Source organism: Neomonachus schauinslandi, chromosome 8 (genome assembly GCF_002201575.2).
Source record: "Neomonachus schauinslandi chromosome 8, ASM220157v2, whole genome shotgun sequence".
NCBI classification, from domain to species: Eukaryota; Metazoa; Chordata; class Mammalia; order Carnivora; family Phocidae; genus Neomonachus; species Neomonachus schauinslandi.
The window spans coordinates 12,623,358-12,646,939 of record NC_058410.1 but is presented as its reverse complement, the minus strand read 5'-3'; the positions used below and the strand labels follow the sequence as shown (position 1 = coordinate 12,646,939).

At 35.5% G+C, this 23,582-nt stretch overlaps 1 protein-coding gene across 3 annotated transcripts in view; it reads left to right on the top strand.

Moving 5' to 3' along the window:
• The window catches only part of SCAF8 (SR-related CTD associated factor 8), an 84,616-nt gene that overhangs the window by 50,094 nt on the left and 10,940 nt on the right, over positions 1 to 23,582 (top strand). For all 3 annotated transcript variants that reach the window (XM_044917471.1, XM_044917470.1, XM_021693479.1), the window contains 9 exons: positions 2,287 to 2,463; positions 3,697 to 3,776; positions 5,505 to 5,622; positions 11,903 to 12,034; positions 12,317 to 12,429; positions 14,249 to 14,442; positions 17,993 to 18,093; positions 20,408 to 20,521; positions 21,729 to 21,885. In XM_044917471.1, coding sequence (XP_044773406.1) covers positions 2,287 to 2,463; positions 3,697 to 3,776; positions 5,505 to 5,622; positions 11,903 to 12,034; positions 12,317 to 12,429; positions 14,249 to 14,442; positions 17,993 to 18,093; positions 20,408 to 20,521; positions 21,729 to 21,885 — 1,186 coding nt within the window. The remainder of the gene's footprint in view (positions 1 to 2,286; positions 2,464 to 3,696; positions 3,777 to 5,504; positions 5,623 to 11,902; positions 12,035 to 12,316; positions 12,430 to 14,248; positions 14,443 to 17,992; positions 18,094 to 20,407; positions 20,522 to 21,728; positions 21,886 to 23,582) is intronic.

Here is a 23,582-nt window from a genome sequence, read left to right as displayed (position 1 = left end):
GTTTTGTTCACTGCTGTGTCTCCTGTGTTTAGGCTGTAGCAGATGTTTGGTACATTTTTGTAGAATGAATGAATAGTATATGGAGGCATAACAGTATTGGGTATGCAAGGATCTTTCAGAGTTGAGATGTCTGGAGGGTCAGATGGCCTGTGCATGTAAGTTAATGATGACACAGCTGACTAAGTGTGGACCTGGTTTCAAAAGACGAATGGTGGGCTGAAAAAGAGTTCATATGCTAAACAGTGGGGAATTTTTTCATGTTGAAGTCACTGATCTGAACAGTACTTTAGTGGATGGGAGAGGCGAGAAGCCTAGAGCTAGGAAGTATCTTCATTTTGGTAACAATGATAAAAGAAGGGAAGTAATAAATATGTGAAAATAGTAGGGTTGCAGACTCTCTAAAAGGACAATCTCCGCCCCCCCCCCCAAAAAAGGACCATTCTAGAGTTTTAAACATGTAAAACCCAATTCAGTTATAGTCTTAGATTAGATCCAGTTTCTCCATTTTGGGGAACAATTGGGAAACTGAATTGGATATTAGATAAAATTATCAGATTACTAATTTTATCTTGTGATAATGATATTTTAAAAATAATTCATAAAGCAAATGTTTTCATTTTAAAAGATACTTATTAAAATAAATACTTGTGGCAGGAGAAGTGATTTTTCTAGAAGAAATAGCGTGGAGAGAGTTAAGAAGACATAGTAATTGATAGAATATTAAGTCAAGAGTAGAAGGAAGAGTAGGATGCTGCACTGGTTGAACCTGACTGAAACAGTAACAGTGCTGTCTGGAAACATACAGATATCAAAAGGAGTAGTTAAAATGTGTAAAGGAGAAAATATGCTATTAACCCCTTTCTCTCTTTTCCCCTCTGCCCCTTCTTCCTCTCCCTCCCTTTTTCCCTCCTTTTCCCCCTCCCTCCATCCTGTCTGTTCTGGAGCTTCCTCAGTGCAATAACTAGGCTATCATATATTTTGGTATAATTTTCTTTGCTATCACATTAGTAGTTTGTAGTTACTGTTTATTTGATAGCCAAATGATTCTAGTTTGTTTCTTAATGTAGCTGTTTTAGATAGGCATGAAATTACTTTCATCTTGGATGGCTTTTGTACCTTCTCCCACTGTAAGTTAACCTTCACTTAAACAGTACACGTCTTGTTTCTATTCTAAATTGATAATATTCAGATTCAACTCAGAACTTGATTAGGAAAGTATGAATTACTTCTAAGATGTACATAAACATAGGGTTTACTTAACTCTGCAGTATCTTCAGGATCTTATTGTTGTTTCTGCCTTTTTTTTTTTTAAGATTTTTTTTAAATCTATTTATTTGACAGAGAGATAGCACAAGTAGGCAGAGTGGCAGGCAGAGGGAGAGGGAGAAGCAGGCTCTCTGCTGAGCAGGGAGCCCGATGCGGGGCTCGATCCCAGGACCCCGGGATCATGACCTGAGCCGAAGGCAGCCACTTAACTGACTGAGCCACCCAGGCGCCCTTGTTTCTGCTTTTTAAGAGGATGGATGAATAGAGGGAATAGGGATTTGACTTCAACTCTTGTTGGCACTATTCACCTTTAATTTCCTTAGTTTCAGACTGCTCCAAGAGACAAATTTCTTATTTGCTTTCCTACTTCCAGGAAATGTGTTATCTGATGGTAAATCTGAAAGATAGCAAAAGCAGTTGTTGTCAGTGCTTGTTTTTTTTTTTTTTTTACGGAGATTAAAGAGTTAATTGAAGAAGGAATGAAAAGCTTAGTGAAGGGGCACCTGGGTGGCTCAGTCAGTTGAGCTTCCAACTCTTGATTTTGGCTCAGGGTCGTGGGATCAAGCCCCATGTGGAACCCCCCCTTCAGGAGCCCCGCTTCAGGTTCCACGCTCAGTGTGCATCCTGCTTGGGATTCTCTCTCCTTCTGCCCCACTCCCTGCTCGCACCCGCATGCTCTAAATAAATAAAGAAATAAGTAAGTAAATAAGTAAATAAAATATTTAAAAGAAAAGCTTAGTGAAAAAAATCAGTCTGTATGTGATGAGTTCTTTATCTGTCATGGTATGACCACTTTATTTGGCTTAAAATTCTCTGGCTTTCCAGAAGCAAAACAGATTTATTAAGGACTGTTATATATGGCACACACAACAAAATATATATTTTTTTAATTTCCTTGTTTTGAGTTAGTATCTATTTTCTCTTGATCTCCAACAATGAATCTTACTGACTAAAAGATGGGCATTCTTACAGATAAAACCCAGCATCTGTTCGTAATAATTTTCCTTTTTTCCCCTCCAGCTTCAGCAGTTAATACAGACTTTACAACTACAACAGCAGAAGCCTCAGCCTTCTATCCTGCAGGCCCTGGACGCTGGTCTCGTTGTGCAGTTGCAAGCTCTCACAGCACAGCTCACGGCTGCGGCTGCCGCAGCCAACACCCTGAACCCCTTGGAACAGGGAGTGGCTTTCAACAAGGTAGAAATTAAGTTAGCAGATTTGTTTTATAAGAAGTATTAAAGTCTATATGCTGTCATGTGGATTCTAATTCTGTAAATTATATTTTATTATAGAACTATTATTTACAATATGCAGTGTACTGTGTACTATATTATGAATTTTACTAAAGGTTTACAGATTCCTGAAGAAACTTAAGTAACTTTAAAATTCCACTTGAAACATTTAGATTCTCTTAACTAAATAACTGGTCAGTAAAATTGTATGTTCACCATTGAGGCAAATACAGTTTTCTCAATTTTCTAATTTCTTTTATGGATGTTAACAAATATTTGATGTTCTATGTTCTAAAATTTTAACCTGCTAAAATTATAATTGTTCAAAATGTGAAAGTTCACAGGAAAACTTCTCTAGAGTTGTCATTATACTGTAATATTATGATAAATTGAAGCCTAAGTATAAAGGATAGTGGTTTTAAAGTTGAAAATCTTTCATGTATAATTTATTGTGTGATCACCTCAATGTTCTTATTAATTATGAGAATATTAAAATACCTTGGAAGTGTTATCCATATTATTTTTGTTTCTGCTACTATATTTTTTTAGGAAAATAAATCCTGGTATATTATATTACTTTAGACTTTTTTAGCTATCAGCTTAATTTAGTCTGAAAATGTAATAGCTAAACCACATAGGGGGCACCTGGGTGACTCAGTCAGTTAAGCATCCAACTCTTGATCTCAGCTCAGGTCTTGATCTCAGGATCATGAGTTCAAGCCTTGCATTGGACTCCCTGCTGGGCATGGAGCCTACTTAAAAAAAAAAAAATAGCTAACCCACATAAAAAACCTTTAAATTGGTCATTTGGGAGACAATAGAGCAGCCTAAGAAGAGAAGTGTACTAGGAATAGATTATTGATTATAGTCCTAGATGTTTTTTAATCAAGCTTTATTACTATCGGCAAGCCACAGTAATTATTTTAAATCCCAGTCTTCTCTTCTATAGAGCATTAGTGTTTCTCCTGTGATTTGTTTTGTTATATAAAGCAGTGTATGTCAAAAGTACTTTAAAATATTCACTCAAATTAAATGCTTTATTATAGAATAACAAAATTATGTAAAACATTTATGTATTAATGTGATAGAGATAAATTAATGGGATGTCATTGACATTCAGAATAGCATTTGTACCTTATTTTTGTGTGAATCACCTTTTAATTTGTCTTTTTCTCCTTTTTTTTCCTTCCCCACTTAGAAGTTGATGGATAGGTTTGATTTTGGGGAAGATTCTGAGCATAGTGAAGAACCCAAAAAGGAAATTTCAGCTTCTCAACTGTAAGAATTGTTGTTTTTCTTTATAACCATAAGTTTTCCCCATTATTATTATAAACATTGGATGGGACATTGCCTTCTGAACTGCCAGGTATACTTTGAATATGTTGGGATATAATTTCAGGCTCTTGAGTTCTAACATTACAGAAAGATGCTAGAGTCGCTGTCTTGTTGCCTCCCTATTTATTTTGGCTCCTTTCTCAGATCTTTGCAAATATTTGGGATATATCAAAATTCTTTATAGGAGAATTGATAGATGTGATATAGTTGTGATATTTTCTATGTTTGTATTAGGCATTATTTTATTCAATTGTAAGAATATTTGAAATAATAGGAAACAAGCTTGCTTCTAGTGTCAGTGGCCACATTTCAAGGAATTCTGCCAAATTCTGGGAGTATATCTGACTCATCAGAAGTAAAGATTGGGATTATAGGGATTTTGTTTTTTTTAAGATATGGATTGTACATTTTTATTTAGATTAGTGATTTTCTTTTCTCAAGCAGTTCTGTGCAGCTCTAGGTTCTTATAGGTTTGAGAAAGGACCAGTGGGGAAGAGGATGTTGGAGAGTTGGGGCGTGGAGGATGGGAGGATGGAGGATGGTGAATGGAGGGAATGCCTCTGGGAATCTTATTTCAAACAGAGTTTATTAATTTTATATATTGGGATAATCTCTTAAAATACATTTATATAATACATAAAAATACATATATCTTTTTGGTAAAGAGATTTTACTTGAAAAATTAAAATCTAATATTTCAGATTATGAATTATACAATTAGAGGAGAAACATTTGAGATCTAGTAGATCAATATCCTGAACAATGTAAGAATCTTTAATGGTTCTGATAGGATATTTTTATAATGTTTTAATGCTTTCTATGATGAGAAGTTAAATAATCTTTGTTACTGAATCCTGTTTGATTTACTTTATACACACTGATCCGTTTTGCATTCTGAAGCAAGGAAACAAATTTGCTCCATTATCTTTTGAGACATAGCCTTTCAATATTTGAAGTTAGGTATCATTCTTCCCCTTAGGTTTATTTGCTCCAGATGAAGTACACTTTTTTTCAACTGTTTCAAGACTTCTCACCATCCTGATTGCCCCTTTTGGGATGCCCTCTTTTTTGTTCATGTCTTACCTTGTGGCACCCAGAATTCCAGGTGTATTCCAGGTGTGAATTTCCCAGAGTATAGTTAAATTATTATTTCCTCTTATCTAAGTACTGTTTCTGTTAACATACCTAATAATGTGAATGCTTTTCTAAAGAAAGCAGATTAGTTTTGTAAAGTTTATGGTCAATTACAATTGTAGATTTCACATGTACTGATTGATAGACCATTTCTCCCGCTATCTTATTGTTAGAGAAGGAGTTAAAGTGACAATGTTTAAATACTTTTAACTGTTTTTATATGTTTCGTTGAAATTTTCTTAAAGTACTCTAATGTAAAAAATACTAATTTGTATGTATTTAATAGTGTGAGATCATAATAACAGATCTTCCATCAAAGTATCTTTAACATGTTATCCATCTATTGAAAGACTGTTGGAGAGTATCTTTCTATTTTAACATATTAATGTTCTGAGGTATTCCATTTTCTCTTAATATTTCAAAAGTAAACATTGTAGTAGAGTATGTTCATTTAATTGGCATGGGGGAGGTTGAAAAATCAGTTATTTTTGTATTTTCACTGGGTTTTAAAATGTTTCTACTTGTTTTTCCTTCTAGTTCTCATGTTTCAGAATCTGTGAACAATTCCATTTTTCATCAGATAGCTGAACAGCTACAGCAGCAAAACCTTGAACATCTCAGACAGCAACTCCTAGAACAGCAACAGCCTCAAAAGGTTTATAACTCCATCTTGTGGTCTTTAGAGTTACTGCTATCTACATTTATAAAGTGGTGTTTCTCAAGCATGGTGATTTTTCTTCAGTTTTATTGCTAGGAAGATCAGCCTTTTCAGAACGTTTATAGTCTTTTCTGTTATCAGAATGTGTTCTAGATATATACATGTGCTTGGTATACAAGCAGTGGAGAACAGAAGCCAGAGGTGGTGTTTCAGTATTACAACTTAAAACTTCATGTGCTTTTCTCCACCCAGTTCCCTGTCAAGCAAGGTCATGATGATTTTGCTTTGGTTGATCGTGATCAACAAAATAGATTGCTGCCTTTAATTAGGCTATTACTGTGTGGCAGGAAGTTTATGAGGCATGATTACATTTAATGCTATGAGATAGCATTTTGATTTCCATTGTACCTTAGTGAAATTAAACATCCATTGCAAAACTATATAGCTAATATCATGTATCATTAGTCTAGAGACACCATTATTTTATGTACAGCTAAGAATTTTTAATCACTTCAAAAGTACAACATCCTATGGAATTAAAAGAACCTTAATAAATTACAGGGATGATAATATGTGAAGAAGGATCATACCTTCGAACTGATAAAATATGTCAAGTTGCAAAGGCAGGGTTAATCCATTACAAAGCCTGTTTTTGCTCCATGTGAGAAACACTTATAGATATAAACTGTTTAGAATATGAGTGTTTTTAAATTCCCCCCAATCTCACTTCTTCCTAATAGCAAAACTTTTTGGCACTAAAATAATACTACAAACGTTTTTGAAGTATGAGCAATGTGTTGTTAGACAAATGATATATATGCAGAGATGAACAAAAAAGCATCTGGCCTCAAGTAATCTCTCCTCTAATGGAACATGTACATCTGTATGAACATAGGGCAGGATTCTAGGTTCTGTAATAGAGGTACAAGTGAAGGACAGTTGGAAATAAAGAAGAGAAAAGAGTTACTTTAGTTTAAAGGGATAATAAACCTTGGACACTGCTGGGGTCTGAACTTGTCCTTTTAAATCAAATAGTAAACATAAAATGGATATTAATGGTATTTGCTAGGTTGGAACGTATACCTGGAATTATGAGAATGGAATTCTAGACCTTGTTTTGAAGGAATAATTCTGATAGAAGTGGTTGGAGTAGGTGTAGTATTTTATGTCAGGCAGATATATCTGCCTGAGAATTCAGGAACTTTAAAGATAGAGCACAATGTAGAACATTTGGATGTTGTTTAAAGAAGAACACAAGTTGTAAATCAATGAAAAGAAACAGGTTGTCAGTAATGTAATAAAAAAGGTCACAGAGCTGTTACAAAGGCAAGGGGCAGTCGTGATGGAAAAGTTTATCCAAACAGCAGATTTGTCCGTCTATAAATGTAGTTTTGATTGTCTTAGTTCCAGTTTCCTTTCAGAAGGTTCAGAAGGAGCAGTAAAATCAAGGTAGTACTCTTAAAATTAACACCAAATTATTGAAGTGAAAATTCCTAGAAACTTGAGAGAACGTTATTCTTTTTCTTCTTTTTTAAAGTTATTTAAATTAGCCAACATATAGTACATCATTAGTTTCAGATGCAGAGTTCAGTAATTCATCAGTTACATACAACACCCAGTGCTCATCACATCACGTGCCCTCCTTAATGCCTGTCACCCAGTTACCCCATCCCCCCACCCACCTCCCCTCCAGCAGCCCTCAGTTTTTTTTCCCATAATTGAGTCTCTCGTGGTTTGTCTCCCTGTCTGATTTCTTCCCATTCCGTTTTCCAGGGTTATTCTGTCTTAAGAATCTCACCAACCAAAAGAAAAATAGAGCTCTGGGCTTAGTTAATACATTATCTCCAGAATTTTAAAGGATACAGTAATTAGATCCTTTTGAAAGAATTAGATATTGTTAAAAGCTTTTGTTGTTCAGAAATGAGTGTTGGAAGAAAGGGAGTGGTGAAAGAAAAGCAACTTTTCTAATACATCAGGTAGATGTGTTCAAAACCTATGACAAATTTCAAATTGGAAAGTATATCAGCAGGGTAACCATTAAATTTAATAAATTGTGTAATTGGCTCTACGAAACCAGTTGCTTTCATATGATGAAGATAGGCTGAAATATGCAGAAAAATGAAGCATTTTTGTTTCCCAGTAAGCTCATTATGGCCGCCTAAAAGTTCTTACGGTGTCTTAGAGAAAGGAAACGGATTTCTGGTGCTACCCTACTCATTACAGTCCTGACCACACCTGCATGTGAGTTCATATCTAGTATCCCTAACAATAGAAAACCACTGAAAACAGAGCACTTCCAAGAAGTGGCTGAATTGTGAAGGGAGTGTAATAGTCATGTTGGATGGAGAATGATTGCCGTTGTCTGAAGTAAGTTCTAGTTCATGATAGTGGTGATTGTTTTATCAGGATATTCAAAAGATGTCAGGAAAGCTATAGCTCAGGATGAAATACTGATAATGAAAATGGTAAGACTGATAAAAAGGGCTTTTAAAAGAATGTTAGGAATACAAAGGTTATGGAAGATTCAGCCACTTAATAATGAGGAGCTATCATATGTAACTTACTTTGATTCAGTTTTTTTTTTATATAGGAAAATATAATGGAAAGAGTAGAATTGAACATGATAAAACCTAAGATGGGTGATAATATTAAGAGCCCTGAGTTGCTTTAAGTGATTTGATGTCTCGGCTCACATCAATTGCATTTCATGGTACTGCAGTTGTAGGATTATAGCATAGCATGTGTGGATTTCAGTAAGGCTTTTGACAAAGTCTTTCCTGTCACTTACACAGAAAAAAGTGGAGGAACATGGATCTATAACTGATCAAAATGTGACAGTGTGTTAATCCAGCTTCAAAAGAAGTATCTGCTAGTTGCTGTTATCCTTGTCTTCTATTTTTTCAGTATTGATGCTTTACATGAGGACATCACTGAAGAAACTAGAGGTGTATACCAGAACGTATACTAAGGATGTATACCAGTATATCAGAAAAGCAGTCATTTGCCACCTGGGCCCAGTGGATCCTTTTAAAATATATTTGAAGTCCTCTCACAGATAGTTTAGAGAAGTGAAACTAAAAGGGATAGGGGAAAATACTTTATGAGCAATTTTAATATAACAGTTGAAATGTAGCAAACCTTTTTGTGTCAATTAAATTCAAATATCGCATGTTCTTTTTTTTTTTTTTTAAGATTTTATTTATTTATTTGACAGAGAGACAGCGAGAGCAGGAACACAAGCAGGGGGAGTGGGAGAGGGGGAAGCAGGCTTCCCGCGGAGCAGAGAGCCCGATGTAGGGCTCGATCCCAGGACCCTGGGACCATGACCTGAGCCGAAGGCAGACGCTTAACGACTGAGCCACCCAGGCACCCCAAATATCGCATGTTCTTTTAGCAAAATAGAACAGTCTAGGTTCTTGTTGTAAAATACTGTAAGATATATATTAACTGAATAAGTGGATGAAAAGACCCTCTTTTTGTCCTTAGAGACACATTTTTCTGCCATCAGTTTTGGAGTTTGAGAAATACATTTAGGATATGGTCATCTGAAAACTCAGTCTGATATTTCACTTAGATATTAAACTTCAACATCATTAGAGTCTAGAATGATGCTCTTTCTTTATATTCATGTTCTGTTTTGTTTAATAATTATGAAATAAGTTCCTGTCAGTTTTCTTCTCTTTGCCATTATGTACAGAAATGAAAAAATCTAAATATTCAGCTATGTTCTAAGGAAAGCTTAAAAGCAGACTACAAAGATAGTGTCTCCAATCTCATTTTTACCTTCTTGAAATATACAGTATTTTTGGTAATGCAGTAAAACTGGATGGTGATGATTTTATTTCACTATTGAATCACCCTTCTTGACAATTACATTGCTTTTTCTTTTTTGTATTATTTTAGTCTTTCTTGAAATAATTGGAAATAATTGATGGATAATAATAATTCTTAGGATGATAAAATAGCAAAATGTTTCAGTATATAGGGTAATAAGACCTCTAAGATCCCATAACATTTCTTAGATACAGGAAAGGGTCCAATGGACCTAGTGCTATAATTGCAAGATAATAGGATAAATTTTTAGCTGAATTTTTATTTTTTAAATAATTTTTTTGAGGGAGAGCCCATGCACGCGACCGCGCACGGGTGGTGGGGGTGGGGAGGAGCAGAGGGAGAGTGAGAGAAGGTCCTAAGCAGACTTTGCACTTACACGGAACCCAAAGTAGGGCTTATCTCACAACCCTGACTGAGATCATGACCTAAACAGAAACCAAGAGTCGGTCACTTAACTGACTGTGCCACCCTGGCGTCCCTTAGTTGAATTGGATATATCTGTGGCTTTTATTTGCATAATATACATTAACTGCAGCCATATCCTAAGACTTGGATTTGGGATTATACCTGATTTTAGTTAATAATATTATGGTTACACCCATAGACTATACATATGATTACACTATACATATAAAATTTTAAATTTTCTCTCGTTCTTCATAAGACCTCTAAGAAAGAATAAAGGTCATGAGATTATAGTCTTTTCAAGTGGGTAAAACTCAAACAAGAACCTCAAAAACTAAAATTAGTTGCAGTGGATCTTGGTGGTTATACCAAAAGTTAACCATTAAATAGAAAAATAAGGGTAAAAAACAGGATGGGGGGGAATATGAAGCTTAAGATAAATGGAGAAGAAAAATATGATGTGAAGAATATATGCATACTGAATTTAGGACCAAATAGATTCAGGATGGAGCTGAAAATTCCCTTTTTGTGTTAAAAATTCTATTGTTACCATACTTTCAAAGACATAAGCCAGGACTTGATTAAAATGTGTTTGTTTGATTTGTTCGGGAAGAGTTCTTGCTTACTGATGTTTTGGCCAGATTGGCATGTAATAGGTGTTTTCAAAGAAGTCTTTTCTACTTTAGTTTCATTTATTTCTAAAAATGTTACTTGTTCTTAGAGAACCTGTTCCTTCATAAAGTGAGAAACTTGGAATGGTTCTTTAAATGCTCTTTTTGACTCTGAATTTTTATGTTTTCTCTTTCATATTAGATTCATTAGAATAAGATTTTTTTTAAAAAAATGTTACTGAGATACAATATATAACTAAGGTGTACAACATTGTGATTTGATACACATATATTGCAATAAGCTAACACCTGTCATGTCATGAAACTATCATTTTTCTGTGGTGGGAACAGTTAGATATAGTCTCTTAACAACTTTGAAGTTTATAATACAATATTGTTACCTGTAGTCACTATGTTGGTACTCCTTTTACAGATAGGGAGACCGAATTTCACAATTCAAGTAACTTGTTCACAGTCACAGAGTTTGTAGCAAGGGAATGGTATTTTTTACTTAATCTTCTCTGTTAATTACTACAGTAGCTCCCAGCTTGTATACTACCAGGAACTATTCTTATTAATCTTTAAGACCTGCAGAGGTGTTTTAGAAAAGTTTATGTAGGGAGACTTTTTCATAATTAGTTTTCTCATTTTTAGTTAACACCATAATATATGTAATTGCTCAGTCAGCTTCAGACTCGTAAGTATCACGTTAAGTAGTGTCACTGTATCCAGTTGCTGTAAATCTGGTCCCAGCAAAAAAGGAGGGGGGGAGATTTCAAATTTTAAATGTTCCTTTAATTAGTCTTCATTGCCTAACTTTTATTAGTTTCTGAAACGTATTACATATTTCAGAGTACTTCCTAATACTGTTTGGCTAATTTCTAGAGGTGGAGGTTGAGGAAGGCCCAAATTGAGAACTGTTTTGCTAGATCAGTTAATTTATAATGATATTTGAGCTTTGTTTTGCCTCTATACATTAATGAATGACTTAGTTCTTTAATATAAAATACTTTTACATTAAAAGTATTATAGCATTTTAATTTATAGCACTTTACAAAAATGCTAGTTGCCATTGAAATTCTAGATTCATTTAACTTAGTGCTATTATGTATCTTTCATGATGTAATCCCTTTATTCTTGAAAGTATAATGTTTATATTTTCCATAAGTAAAAATTCGTTTGAAGGCTTACTTGATCTTACTATTCTATTACAGTCTTCTCCTTCTTTTATGGAGGTGTCCCATGCCCTTAAGTAAACTTGGATTTGTACAGAAGTATAATTTTAGGTTGATTATAAATAATTTAACATGGAATTTCTATATGTGTTGGGCTCCTTTTTAAAACTTTGTGAAGTTTATATGTTTAAATTCTGTTGAATGATACGCATGGTTTCTTAATGTTTGTGTGTTTGTATACATCTTCGATAGGCAACCCCTCAGGATAGTCAAGAGGGCACGTTTGGATCAGAGCATTCCGCCTCACCATCACAAGGGAGCAGTCAACAGCATTTCCTTGAACCTGAAGTGAATTTGGATGATTCTATAGATATTCAGCAACAGGTAAAAAGTAAATTTTTTTCTGGGTCATAAATTTCTAAATTAATTAGAGGAAAATATTATAAAATATGGTAAATGTTTTTCTTTTATGTAAAATATTTTATTTTTATGTAAGGTAATGGTAATGTCCTAAATATTTTTTCCTCACACTTAAGCTCTGTACTAACCATTTTAGGTAAATATTAGGCATTAATGCTACTATGGTGAATATTTTGTAAGGCAGAATTGTCAGTATATACTGCATCTCACTCGGGCATTTTGTTTGCTGTTCTTCTGACTTTCAAGGATATGGATATAGATGAAGGGCAAGATGGAGTGGAAGAGGAGATCTTTGAACAAGAAGCAAAGAAAGTGGCTGTTCGCTCAAGATCAAGAACACATTCACGATCTCGTTCAAGGTTCTACAATAATATTTAAGAGTAGCTGTGTGTGAACTTTGAAAGTTGGCTGTGTTTCTTTGTATCGAGATTAAAGGAAGTGTTTTTCTTAAAATGACATATTCTCCAGAAAGAAGTAATTCAGAATTTCAAAAACAGAAAAATTCTTTGTTCTCTTTTAATTGGATATATCTGTGGCTTTTATTTGCATAATATACATTAATTGCAGCCATATCCTAAGACTTGGATTTGGGATTATACCTGATTTTAGTTATTAATGTTATGATTACACCCAGGTTAGGATATTATTGCCTCTGAAAACCGTTCACTCAAGCTATAGAGGAACAGTGTTAGAAATTCCACTGTATTTCTTAGATTTTGTTTCCTCTTATAATACAAAAAGTGATGATAAAAATAAAACTGTAAGAATTATTTTGTAAACATCAAGCATAGTATCAGATTATAATAAAGTATATCCTGTGGTTTTCTTTGTTAGCTTTCAACATGGCTAAATCTCATTAATGTACATGCTTATTCAAATTTGAGTTGAAGTTATTTATATGTAGTGTTTTTGCTACAGATTGTCTTAAAACTTTAAGTCATTAGTCTTTAATATTAAATACTCTATTTTCTGTACATAAATACCCCTGAAAATCTGAACAGTGTATGCTGGAAAAGGGGCAGTATCTTTGATGACTTTTTCAGTGATTCCTTACTTGTTTCAAGAGGTTATTTGTGGGCGCCTGGGTGGCTCAGTTGGTTAAGCGACTGCCTTCGGCTCAGGTCATGATCCTGGAGTCCCGGGATCGAGTCCCGCATCGGGCTCCCTGCTCGGCAGGGAGTCTGCTTCTCCCTCTGACCCTCCTCCCTCTCATGCTCTCTGTCTCTCATTCTCTCTCTCAAATAAATAAAAATAAAATCTTTAAAAAAAAAAAAAAGAGGTTATTTGTATTTACCTCTTGTAAACGAGAGCTTATGAGTTCCACTCTCTCTAAACCCATCTCATGTCAGTGAGTAATCTTGCTAAAGCAGTTACAGTATTAGAACTGAAATCTTAGCAGCTTCTTTGTCTTAACAACACCTCCTTATTAAGCTCAGTGGCATATGGGTGACAGGAAGAAAAGAAACAGTATCACCCTGTATTTTTTTTTTAAGCCTTTTTTTTTTTTTTTGAAGATTTTATTTATTTATCCATGAGAGACAGAGACAGAGAAAGAGAAAAGCAGAGGGAGAAGCAGGCTCCCAAGGAACAGGGAGCCCGATGCGGGGCTCGATCCCAGGACCCTGGGATCATGACCTGAGCCGAAGGCAGACGCTTAACCGTCTGAGCCACCCAGGCGCCCAGTATCACCCTGTATTTTAAGTCAAGCACCTTGAAATTTTAGGAGTTGAAAACTTATATGCAGAATTCTTTAGTGGCCTAATCCTCTGTTGGAAACATTCTGTTTCCTAATTTTAAGAATATAACGTCTTTATCACCTAGGGATCTTTTTATTTTCTTCAGTCTTTCATTCCTATTCTTGACTCTTGTTTGAAAAATGAATTGGAGGACACTAAAGAAAGTAAGGCCCTTACTGGATAGAATCTCATTCTCTTCTTCCTGGTCTCAGTAAGAATCATTGCAAACAAACATCTATTACGGTATGGGCCTGAGCAGTACATAGATTTGAGAAAATACATGTTTGATATTTCATTCTACTTAAACATTTTTTAAGAGGTAGCTAAATATAAGACAACCTTTTGTGTGTGGGTGTGGTTTTTCTTCCCCCTCACCTAGAAGTGAGAAATTTGACAGAAGAATAATATTGTCGTTAGAAGTAAAATAAGATTTTTTTTGTAGATCACCAAGAAAACGAAGATCTCGGTCGCGATCTGGTTCTCGAAAGCGTAAACACAGAAAGCGATCACGCTCACGCTCAAGAGAAAGAAAGAGGAAATCATCACGTTCATACTCAAGTGAAAGGAGAGCGAGAGAAAGGGAGAAAGAACGACAGAAGAAGGGACTACCTCCAATTAGATCTAAAACATTAAGTGGTAAGTGACATACTTTTACAAAGCTTTGGTTTCAACAAGTAATTAAGAAAATCATTAACTGCTAAAGTTAACTATTTTTAGACTAAGAAATCGAAAAGTAATTTGGTAAATGAATAATTTTATCCTTGGTTTTTGTAAAGTGAGAGAGGAAAAAAGAAAAAGGAAGAACAGGTTCTACAGAAACACTAAGGTCATTTAGAGTTGATTTTTTAAAATTCAAATTAGAAAATATAGGGGCGCCTGGGTGGCTCAGTTGGTTGGGCGACTGCCTTCGGCTCAGGTCATGATCCTGGAGTCCCGGGATCGAGTCCCGCATCGGGCTCCCTGCTCGGCAGGGAGTCTGCTTCTCCCTCTGACCCTCCTCCCTCTCATGCTCTCTGTCTCTCATTCTCTCTGTCTCAAATAAATAAAATCTTTAAAAAAAAAAAAAAAAAGAAAATATAGAACCCGACTAATAATATATAAAGTGGACTAGGCCTACTGTCTTTTACATAGACACTGTGATTTCTATTCAAAGTGTCTAACCAAGTTTGACCACCAGGTCTGGGGAATAATTATTGAAGGAAGCATGTGAATTTTAAAGCTAATTGTAAACTTACTGGATCAGCAACAAGGGAGAGATTCCCATTGTACAAACTTTCCCTCCTTTATATGTTAATCTGTAATGTATAATTAGAACAAATTTGGTAGTAGTGAGAGTTTGAAGGAGAGTTCACTTGGTAGGAATGTGAGTTGTAATTAGTACCAGATTATTCCTGAAGGATTCCTAGTGAGTTATGATTTCTAAGGTGAACAAACCAACTGCAGACGGGCAAAGTACATAAAATGGAACAAATTGTCATTCTTTGCCAAGAGCTGAACACTGATCAGGTTGTCTAATTTCTGAAGGTCTCCAAATTCTTTCTGCCATGGAGATAGATAAATAATTGGTATAACTTATACTGCTGAGTCATCCTGGAAATCCAGGCTTTATAATTAAAGGCAACATCTAGCCTCTTACTAAGTTCTGGCATTTTCAGTAAGCTGTGGCTATCTTGCCAGAATCTTACTTGATTATGAGAGCCAGTGTTAATTTAATAATGTTGATATTCCTAACTCTGAAAATGTGTTTATCTCCTTAGGGTGAGAGACCAAATTCAAACATTTTAGTGCTATCTGATAAAGAAATAACATCAAAGGCCTGACCATAAAATCTCTGCTGTGCCTCCCTTCTCATGATTACCATTAGGACATTCAGAATCACCAGTTTTAGGATAGGGCTTTTATATGGAGTCTTCCATTTAGTTCCTCACTTTACTTGTCATATTATAGCTTCCACCATTTACATAGTTACTGACCATGGAATCTATTTCCTATTGCTGTGGTTTTTTTCATGAGTAAAAAATAAAAAAGAAAATTCAGAAAGCACATAAGAAAATACAGTGAAAAGTATATCCCTCATTATTTACCTCAAAACTCTCTTTACTCCACAGCAATATCAATTTCATGTGGCCCCAACGCATTTTAAACAAATATGGTAGTATTTCCCTGCCATTAGTCCTTTGAACCCAAGAGTATTCATGAATAGTGCAGTGGATATGAAACATCAACAGGTAGTAATATTCTAGGAATTAGTGTCCTCTCCTCGTGGGATGGGGGAGATTCATTATTGCTTTCTGGGTTTAAAAAAAAAAAAAGTTGTGGGAAAAATTTGTGGAGAGACTACCTTGAAACAGTAGGGGAAACATGGAACGTATTTCAGGGAGATTAAAGCAGCTGTGATGTGGTAGAGTAATGAAGCAGTGGGAACTTTTCAATGAAAGAGGTCTAGAAATTTACTGAGGGTTTGTGGTAGGTTGAGTAGTGGTCCTCCAAAGATGTTCATATCCAAATTATTGGAACTTGTAAATATGTTGCATCACATTGTATGATTAATCAGGATCTTGGTGCGGGAAGATTAACTTGGGTTATCCAGAAGGGCTCAGTGTAATCTAGGGGAAACAAGAGGGTCAGAGAGAAAAGGTGATGTGAAGATGGAAGGAGAAAGATGAAGATAGGTAAATGCTCCACTGTTGGCTTTGAAGATGGAAGTTGGGGTCATGAGTCAAGGAATGCAGGGAGCTTGTCAAGGAAACAAATTATCCCCTAGAGAGTCCAGAAAGAATGCAGGCTTGTTGACCCATTTTAGACCTCCACAACTGTTAGAGAATACATTTTTGTGTTTTAAGCTAAGTTTGTGGTATTTTGTTACAGCAATAGAGTAAAACTAATATATTGCTCCTTGAGACTTTGGTTGAATATTAAATTATATGTACATGGGGTGAGGGGTAGACGAACCATGAGAGACGATGGACTCTGAAAAACAAAGGGTTCTAGAGGGGAGGGGGGGTGGGAGGATGGGTTAGCCTGGTGGTGGGTATTGAGGAGGGCACATTCTGCATGGAGCACTGGGTGTTACGCACAAACAGTGAATCATGGAACACTTCATCTAAAACTAATGATGTAATGTATGGGGATTAACATTAGAATTAAATAAATAAATAAATAAAATATGTACATGGGGTGAGACTATGTGAGGCAAAGAAGAGTAAGAACATTACCAGGGAATCTGTTAGCTGAGTGATTCTTAAAGCTAACACAGGTCTGGAAGACCTATTGAGTTCAAACCAGCTGGAGTAGAGAGACCTGGTTGAAAACCTTCGTTCAGTAGAGATCTTGCAATAGTCACTAGTGTGATGCTAAATTAGCTCTAGAGTAAAACCTGCTTGAGCCCTGCCCGATAGTAGATAAAAGATCATCAAAAGGCTGAAAACTTTGTCTTTAAAAATGACATTGATGTAAATCTAGATTAATTAAAACTCTGCAAATATATCAGCTGTTGTAAATATTTTGTAAGTAAGTGTTTTCAGGAAAAGGAAATGTTCACAGAGTCCTGAACGGTACAGCTTATAGTAGGCAGGATAGCTCATGTGTAGGTCTGTTTCTTAAAGGGAAATGCTTCCCACAGTTAAAGCGTGTTACAAGTTTTTCATGATAACAAGTTAAGGAGTTCCATCCAATTCAGCCTTTTCCCCCTTGTATCTCTGTGCAAATTATTTCCTTAAGGATAAGGTGCTGTTTTCAGATTTAACTGTTGATTAGGAAGAAACATCCACTTAATCATTCCAGCACAGAAAGATTAAAGGTGCAGAGATAGGATTGCAGTGAAAAGTGTTTTTGTGACTTTGTTACATTATGAGAATTACGTACAGAATTTTAAAACTCCCAATTCCCAGTCTGTCATACCCCAAAACCCTTCACCTTTGGGGTAAGACCCAGGTATCCATAGGTGATTAAAGTGCGCCGCCAAGCTTGAGAACAGGTAATACACAAGAGGTTGATTTGCAATAGATGTAGATGGTATCTGGGATTTTAGTTCATTTTAAGCGTTAACAGATAAAAATGTCACTTAAGTGTTTGAAATATCCATCTTAAATCTTAATATTTTTATTAGTGCTTTTTCTTCAGTTGCTTGAAAGAAATAGCTATGTCTGTGTGATTTAGGTCATTTGTCTCTTTTATGTCTTGACAGTATGTAGTACTACTTTGTGGGTTGGTCAGGTGGATAAGAAGGCAACCCAGCAAGATTTAACCAATCTGTTTGAAGAGTTTGGACAAATTGAATCCATTAATGTAAGTATCACTTCTTATACAATAGTTTAAGGTTAAAAATTTACATATAGAGAGGATTTTTAGTCAGAGAGTCACTTTGGTTCCTAATGAGCCCAGTAGAGTATCTGCCTTTAATAATGCACATCTTTATAAGGATTATTTGACTTTAATCATTTCTGTTTATTTCTGCTGCTATGATAAATAGCTGAGATAATCCTTAATTTTTCTTTTTTTAGTGGAATTCTAACAAAATGTTCTTAGGGGTTTCATAGCAATATAGCTAGCACGTGGTTCCTAAAATCATCCAGCGTTTGGGCTAGCGGGACCCTATCTGGCCTAGCTTAATTCCACCCCACCCCTTTTTTGGTAATGAAAATGAGGAAACTGAGTTCCACAGAATTGTAATCACCTACACATGAGCACATAGGTAGTTGTGGAGACACAGTTGGACTTGGGGTCCCAGTCTTTCTGCCAGTCCCCTTCCTCCTCGCCCCATGTCTCCCTCTCAAAGCAAACCTGTGGCAAGAAAACCTGTGTGGTCACAGCACCTCAGGAACTTGACCGCAACTCTTTGACTCCTCAGCTTGATTTTTTCAGTGCTTTTGCTCCATTCAGTCTCCTTTTTGGAGTATTTTCTTTTTCCTAGGTCAGTTTTTTTTTTTTCCCCCGGGGCTAAAACTAAGTCATGGAATGTTTTATAGAAATTTATTTGTTTGAGAAGTCTTCTAATTCATCAATCCTCTGATTTTATTTACTGTTTTTATACTTTGTCTGTTGGACTTTTATCATTATTTACCAGGAAATTGGCTCCTTTTCCTTTCTAGTCTTAGATCCTTACATGACCAAACTTGACTTTTCCTTATTAATAACAGCACTTCATTGAATTGTTTGACCATTTCGTATACTACTTTCAACCATATATGATCTCATTGGAACCTAACAAGAAGCTGGTTAAGTCCCATTGTTTTTACCAGTGAGGAAACTAAGTGATTTGCCTGAGTTGCACAGACAATACATAGATGATTGGTTGGGTGTTTCAACTTAAGAGTTTCATATTCCTCTCTCTACACCATGAGTGTGCTGTAGGCTTTTCTTACTCTTTTGTCTTTTTAATTTCACCTGTCAAAACATAAACTATCTGCCGGAGTCCTTGATCATATAACCTCTGAATTTTTTCCTGATTTTCCCCTAGCTGAGATGTCAGAAATGTGTTGACAGTTGAAAAAGTAGGGATGCCCAAGATCAGGGTCCTTAGATTCTTATCAAAGTGCCACAGTTTGCACAGGTGATTTCTAATGCAAAGTCAGGAATCACTGCTCAGATGGATCCTGAATCCAAGCAGCATTTGGATTGTCCTATTACTTGTGACATTTTTGGCCTTTCTTGTTCCATAGTCATTTGGGCATTAGTTTATCTTGTCTCCCCCCCTCTTCTATATTACCTTTTAAGAGCATAGTACTTAGAAATAATAGGCACTGAGTTATTTTGTGAACTGAAATGTATTGAATGGCTAATGATAAAATCCAGGATTGGGAAAATTTGATGGAAAGTTTATAAACCTTTCAGTTGGTGTTGGGGGAGTTTGAGGACTGAGTAAAAAGTCTGTTCGATTTAGCACTTAGTGGGTCATTAGTAAGCTTGAAGAAAATTTTTCAGTGCATTGATAAAGAGTTGGGTCTGTTTTGCAAAAGAGGAAGAAGTATGTAGGGGTTAGATTTCTTTTTTGAGAAGTTTGGTAGGTGAACTCTGAGTGAAAGTGAAAACACTAAAGCTGTTTTCTTATTTGTGTTAAAACCTTGTCCAGAAGCACTTGGGCAAAATTAAGTTTTATACAGTTGAAAAGCTTTAGTGTTATCATTTCTTGTAGATTATAGATTTTATATTAAGGATAAGATACTTCCCCCAAACGAAAATCTTTCTCTCATTACTCCGTATGATACTTGGGAAAACTGAAATACTTTCAATTTTTGAATAAATTATATGCTTTCAAATATGTTGGCCATGCAATATTGTTTTCTTTTTATCTGGTGGTATTGTATACATGTCTTTTTACATTTTTTTAGTATTTCTTTCTTGTATATTAGGAAAACTTTGACATGTGATATTCAAGATTTTGCTTATGTTATGACTTAGAGTAAGGCCCAACTAGGTTTTGAATTCTTTTTAAACTAAGTAATTAGTTGTAGATGGATTGTACCAATAAACAGCCAAAGAAAGAAAAGGGAAAAACCATTCAATCTTAGTAGTCAGTGATCTGTTTCATTAAAACCATAAGATAATGTCAGAATGAATGCCTTATGTTTACCCTTTCTAAAGAAAAAAATTTTTTTAATAGATGATTCCTCCCAGGGGCTGTGCTTACGTCTGCATGGTTCATCGACAAGATGCTTTTCGGGCTCTTCAGAAACTTAGTTCCGGATCATATAAAATTGGGTCCAAGGTCATTAAGGTGAGACTGGAGGGGAGGGACCCATGCTCTTCTTTTATTGGATTATTAGAATGTTCCTGTATCTGATTCATCTTCTATTTTAATGTTATGGGAAAACCTCTAGAAAAGCTTATTATTTCAGTATTATTGAGTTATAGAATTAGAAATAGGTAAAACAGTAACTAAAACTTTAGTCAAATGATTCTTTGAAATCACACTTATAGTTCTCTTCTCTTGGTCAACCAGGGCACCATTTTATGAGCAGAACTTTCTCATTTTGTAAGTTCTTTTTTCTGTTCTGTTCTGTTCTATTCTATTCTTTCCTCACACCTCCCCTCCCCTCTCTTTTCTTTCCTTTCTTTCTTTCATTTTTAAGTAATCTCCACACCCAGTGTGGGGCTCAAACCTATAACCCTGAGATCAAGAGTTGCATGCTCCACCAACTGAGCCAGCCAGACACCCCAAGCTTATCTTTCATTCACTACTTCCTCCTAATGTTTCCTAATCATACCTCTTAATTATATTATTATTTCCTCCTTTTTAACATCTTGTGTTCTCCAGGCCACTGGTGAAGGGTTTATTAATAAGTATATTTTTGTTTTCCTCTTAGTCTTTAAACTGAGTGTTTATTGTGTATTTTTCCATTTTTACTTCTTGTGACTAATTTACATTTTATTTCTGCTACTTGAAGATAATTTATTCCATCAGTTTCTGCAGCTGAGTTAAAAACTTTAAAAAAATACTTTCTACCCCTGAAACAAATAATACACTATATGTTAATTAAAAAAAAATACTTTCAAGGTTAATATGCCTGTGCTTTGTCATTTCATGGCAGAGAGTTTCCTCTGTGTAAAGTGTCTCCTTTCCTAGACTATCAAGATTTTGTTTAAGTTATGATAACTATTCTAATTATTGCTAATGTAGGTTGACCTTTTTAGGGTGAGAAGTAGATTTGGATTGTTCTGGAAATGTGTTCTTTAATTGTAGTAAGAAGTGGAAATCCCATGTTATAAATGCCGTTGCTATCTAATGCGGGCTTTATTTAAAAACAAACAAAACCAGGAAATACATGGAAAAACTTCTTGGCTACTATTATTTTTCGAGCATCCAGTGATGCTTGTCCAACAATTTTATTTATATTTACACTGTTTACATATAATTTTGAACATTTTACCTGGTTTTTACAGTATATCTGAGCTTTCTGTTTTCTTCTCTTCATTCCTGATAGATTGCTTGGGCTTTAAACAAAGGTGTAAAAACAGAATATAAACAATTCTGGGATGTGGATCTTGGAGTTACGTATATACCGTGGGAAAAAGTTAAAGTGGATGACTTGGAAGGTTTTGCAGAAGGAGGCATGATTGACCAGGAAACTGTAAATACTGGTAAGAACACTAAGGGTAGTTTTATTGTTAAAAAAAAGTATGCTTAAAAGGTTGTAATCGATAAGAGTTGTGCATGGTAAGGTGAATTGCGCTTATTTTACTTCCTGGATTCTATCCCTCCCAAAAAGAGAAAAAAACTGAAACACTGCCATTTCCAGTGTGTATGCTTAATGGGTCTTATTTCCTAAGTGTCAGAGTGTAGTGTTTTAGAAGCCTATAAATGTAGCATTTTTCCTCTAAGTCTTTTAAAAGTTTTGCTTTTAGAGAAAGAGCAAATTTGAGTATATGGAGACTTTTTTTTTTAAAGATTTTATTTATTTATTTGAGACAGAGAGAATGAGAGACAGCATGAGAGGGAGGAGGGTCAGAGGGAAAAGCAGACTCCCCGCCGAGCAGGGAGCCCGGTGCGGGACTCGATCCCGGGACTCCAGGATCATGACCTGAGCCGAAGGCAGTCGCCCAACCAACTGAGCCACCCAGGCGCCCATGGAGACTTTTTTAAACTAAATATTTCAGTTACTTGAATTTTTTTTTTTTAATTTTTTTTAAGATTTTATTTATTTTTTGACAGAGAGACAGCGAGAGAGGGAACACAAGGAGGGAGAGTGGGAGAGGGAGAAGCAGGCTTCCCGCCGAGTGGGGAGCCTGATGTGGGGCTCGATCCCAGGACCCTGGGATCATGACCTGAGCTGAAGGCAGCCGCTTAATGACTGATCCACCCAGGTGCCCCTCAGTTACTTGAAGTTAAATAAGAACTGGGGATGTAAGAAGTTTCTTTGAAGAACTTCCTAGATTATTTTAATTAGTATCCATGTTGAGAATGGCAGGAATAGAATCTTAGTTTAGAGAGCTAGTAGTTCTGATTAATGCAATTCTAGAATGCTTATAACCAAATGATCATCTGGCCTATTTTTTTTAACTCATGTTTTTATTTTTAAAAATACCAGTTATAAATCCACAAAATGGTTAGCATTTATAACCAGTAAGCAATCTTAAAACGGATACTTGGAAAATAATTGTAACGTGATATATAGCTTATTTCTTCACATCTTAACTCTTTTACCAAAGTAAGCTAGCTAATTTTCAGGATATCTTCATCCTTAGGCCAGTGCAAATATTTTCAAACACTTTTTCAGTGTTTTCATCTTGTCGATCTTTTTTTCTTCTTGCTGGATATTTCTCCTAAACACTTACTCATTCAGTAAATATTTTAGTTCCTATTGTATGCCAGCCATGATTTTAGGAACTGGGATTATATCAGTGAGACAGACAAAAATCCTTCCTCTCATGGAGTGCACATTGTAGTACAGGGGTTCACAGCCTATAGCCCATGGGCCAAATCCTGCCAGCAAGCTCTTCTGTAGAGTTTTATTGAAACACAGCCATACTCAATTGTGTTTACCTATCTTATATGACTTTTTTTTCAATAGCAGTTGAGTAGGTACAACAGAAAACATATGGCTCGTAAACTTGTATACTTAGTATAGGAAAAGTTTGCCAACCCATGTTTCTAGTGGAAAGAAACATAATAAACAAAATAGATAAACTATATAATATATTTCTAGGTTGCTAAGTTCTAAGAAGAAAAAGCAGGGAGGGGGGATAGACAGTATGGGTGTGGAGCTATTGCAGTTTTACGTGAAGAAGATCTAATGGAGAGTGATACTTGAAGGAGTGAGATGTGCAGCTCTCTGGAG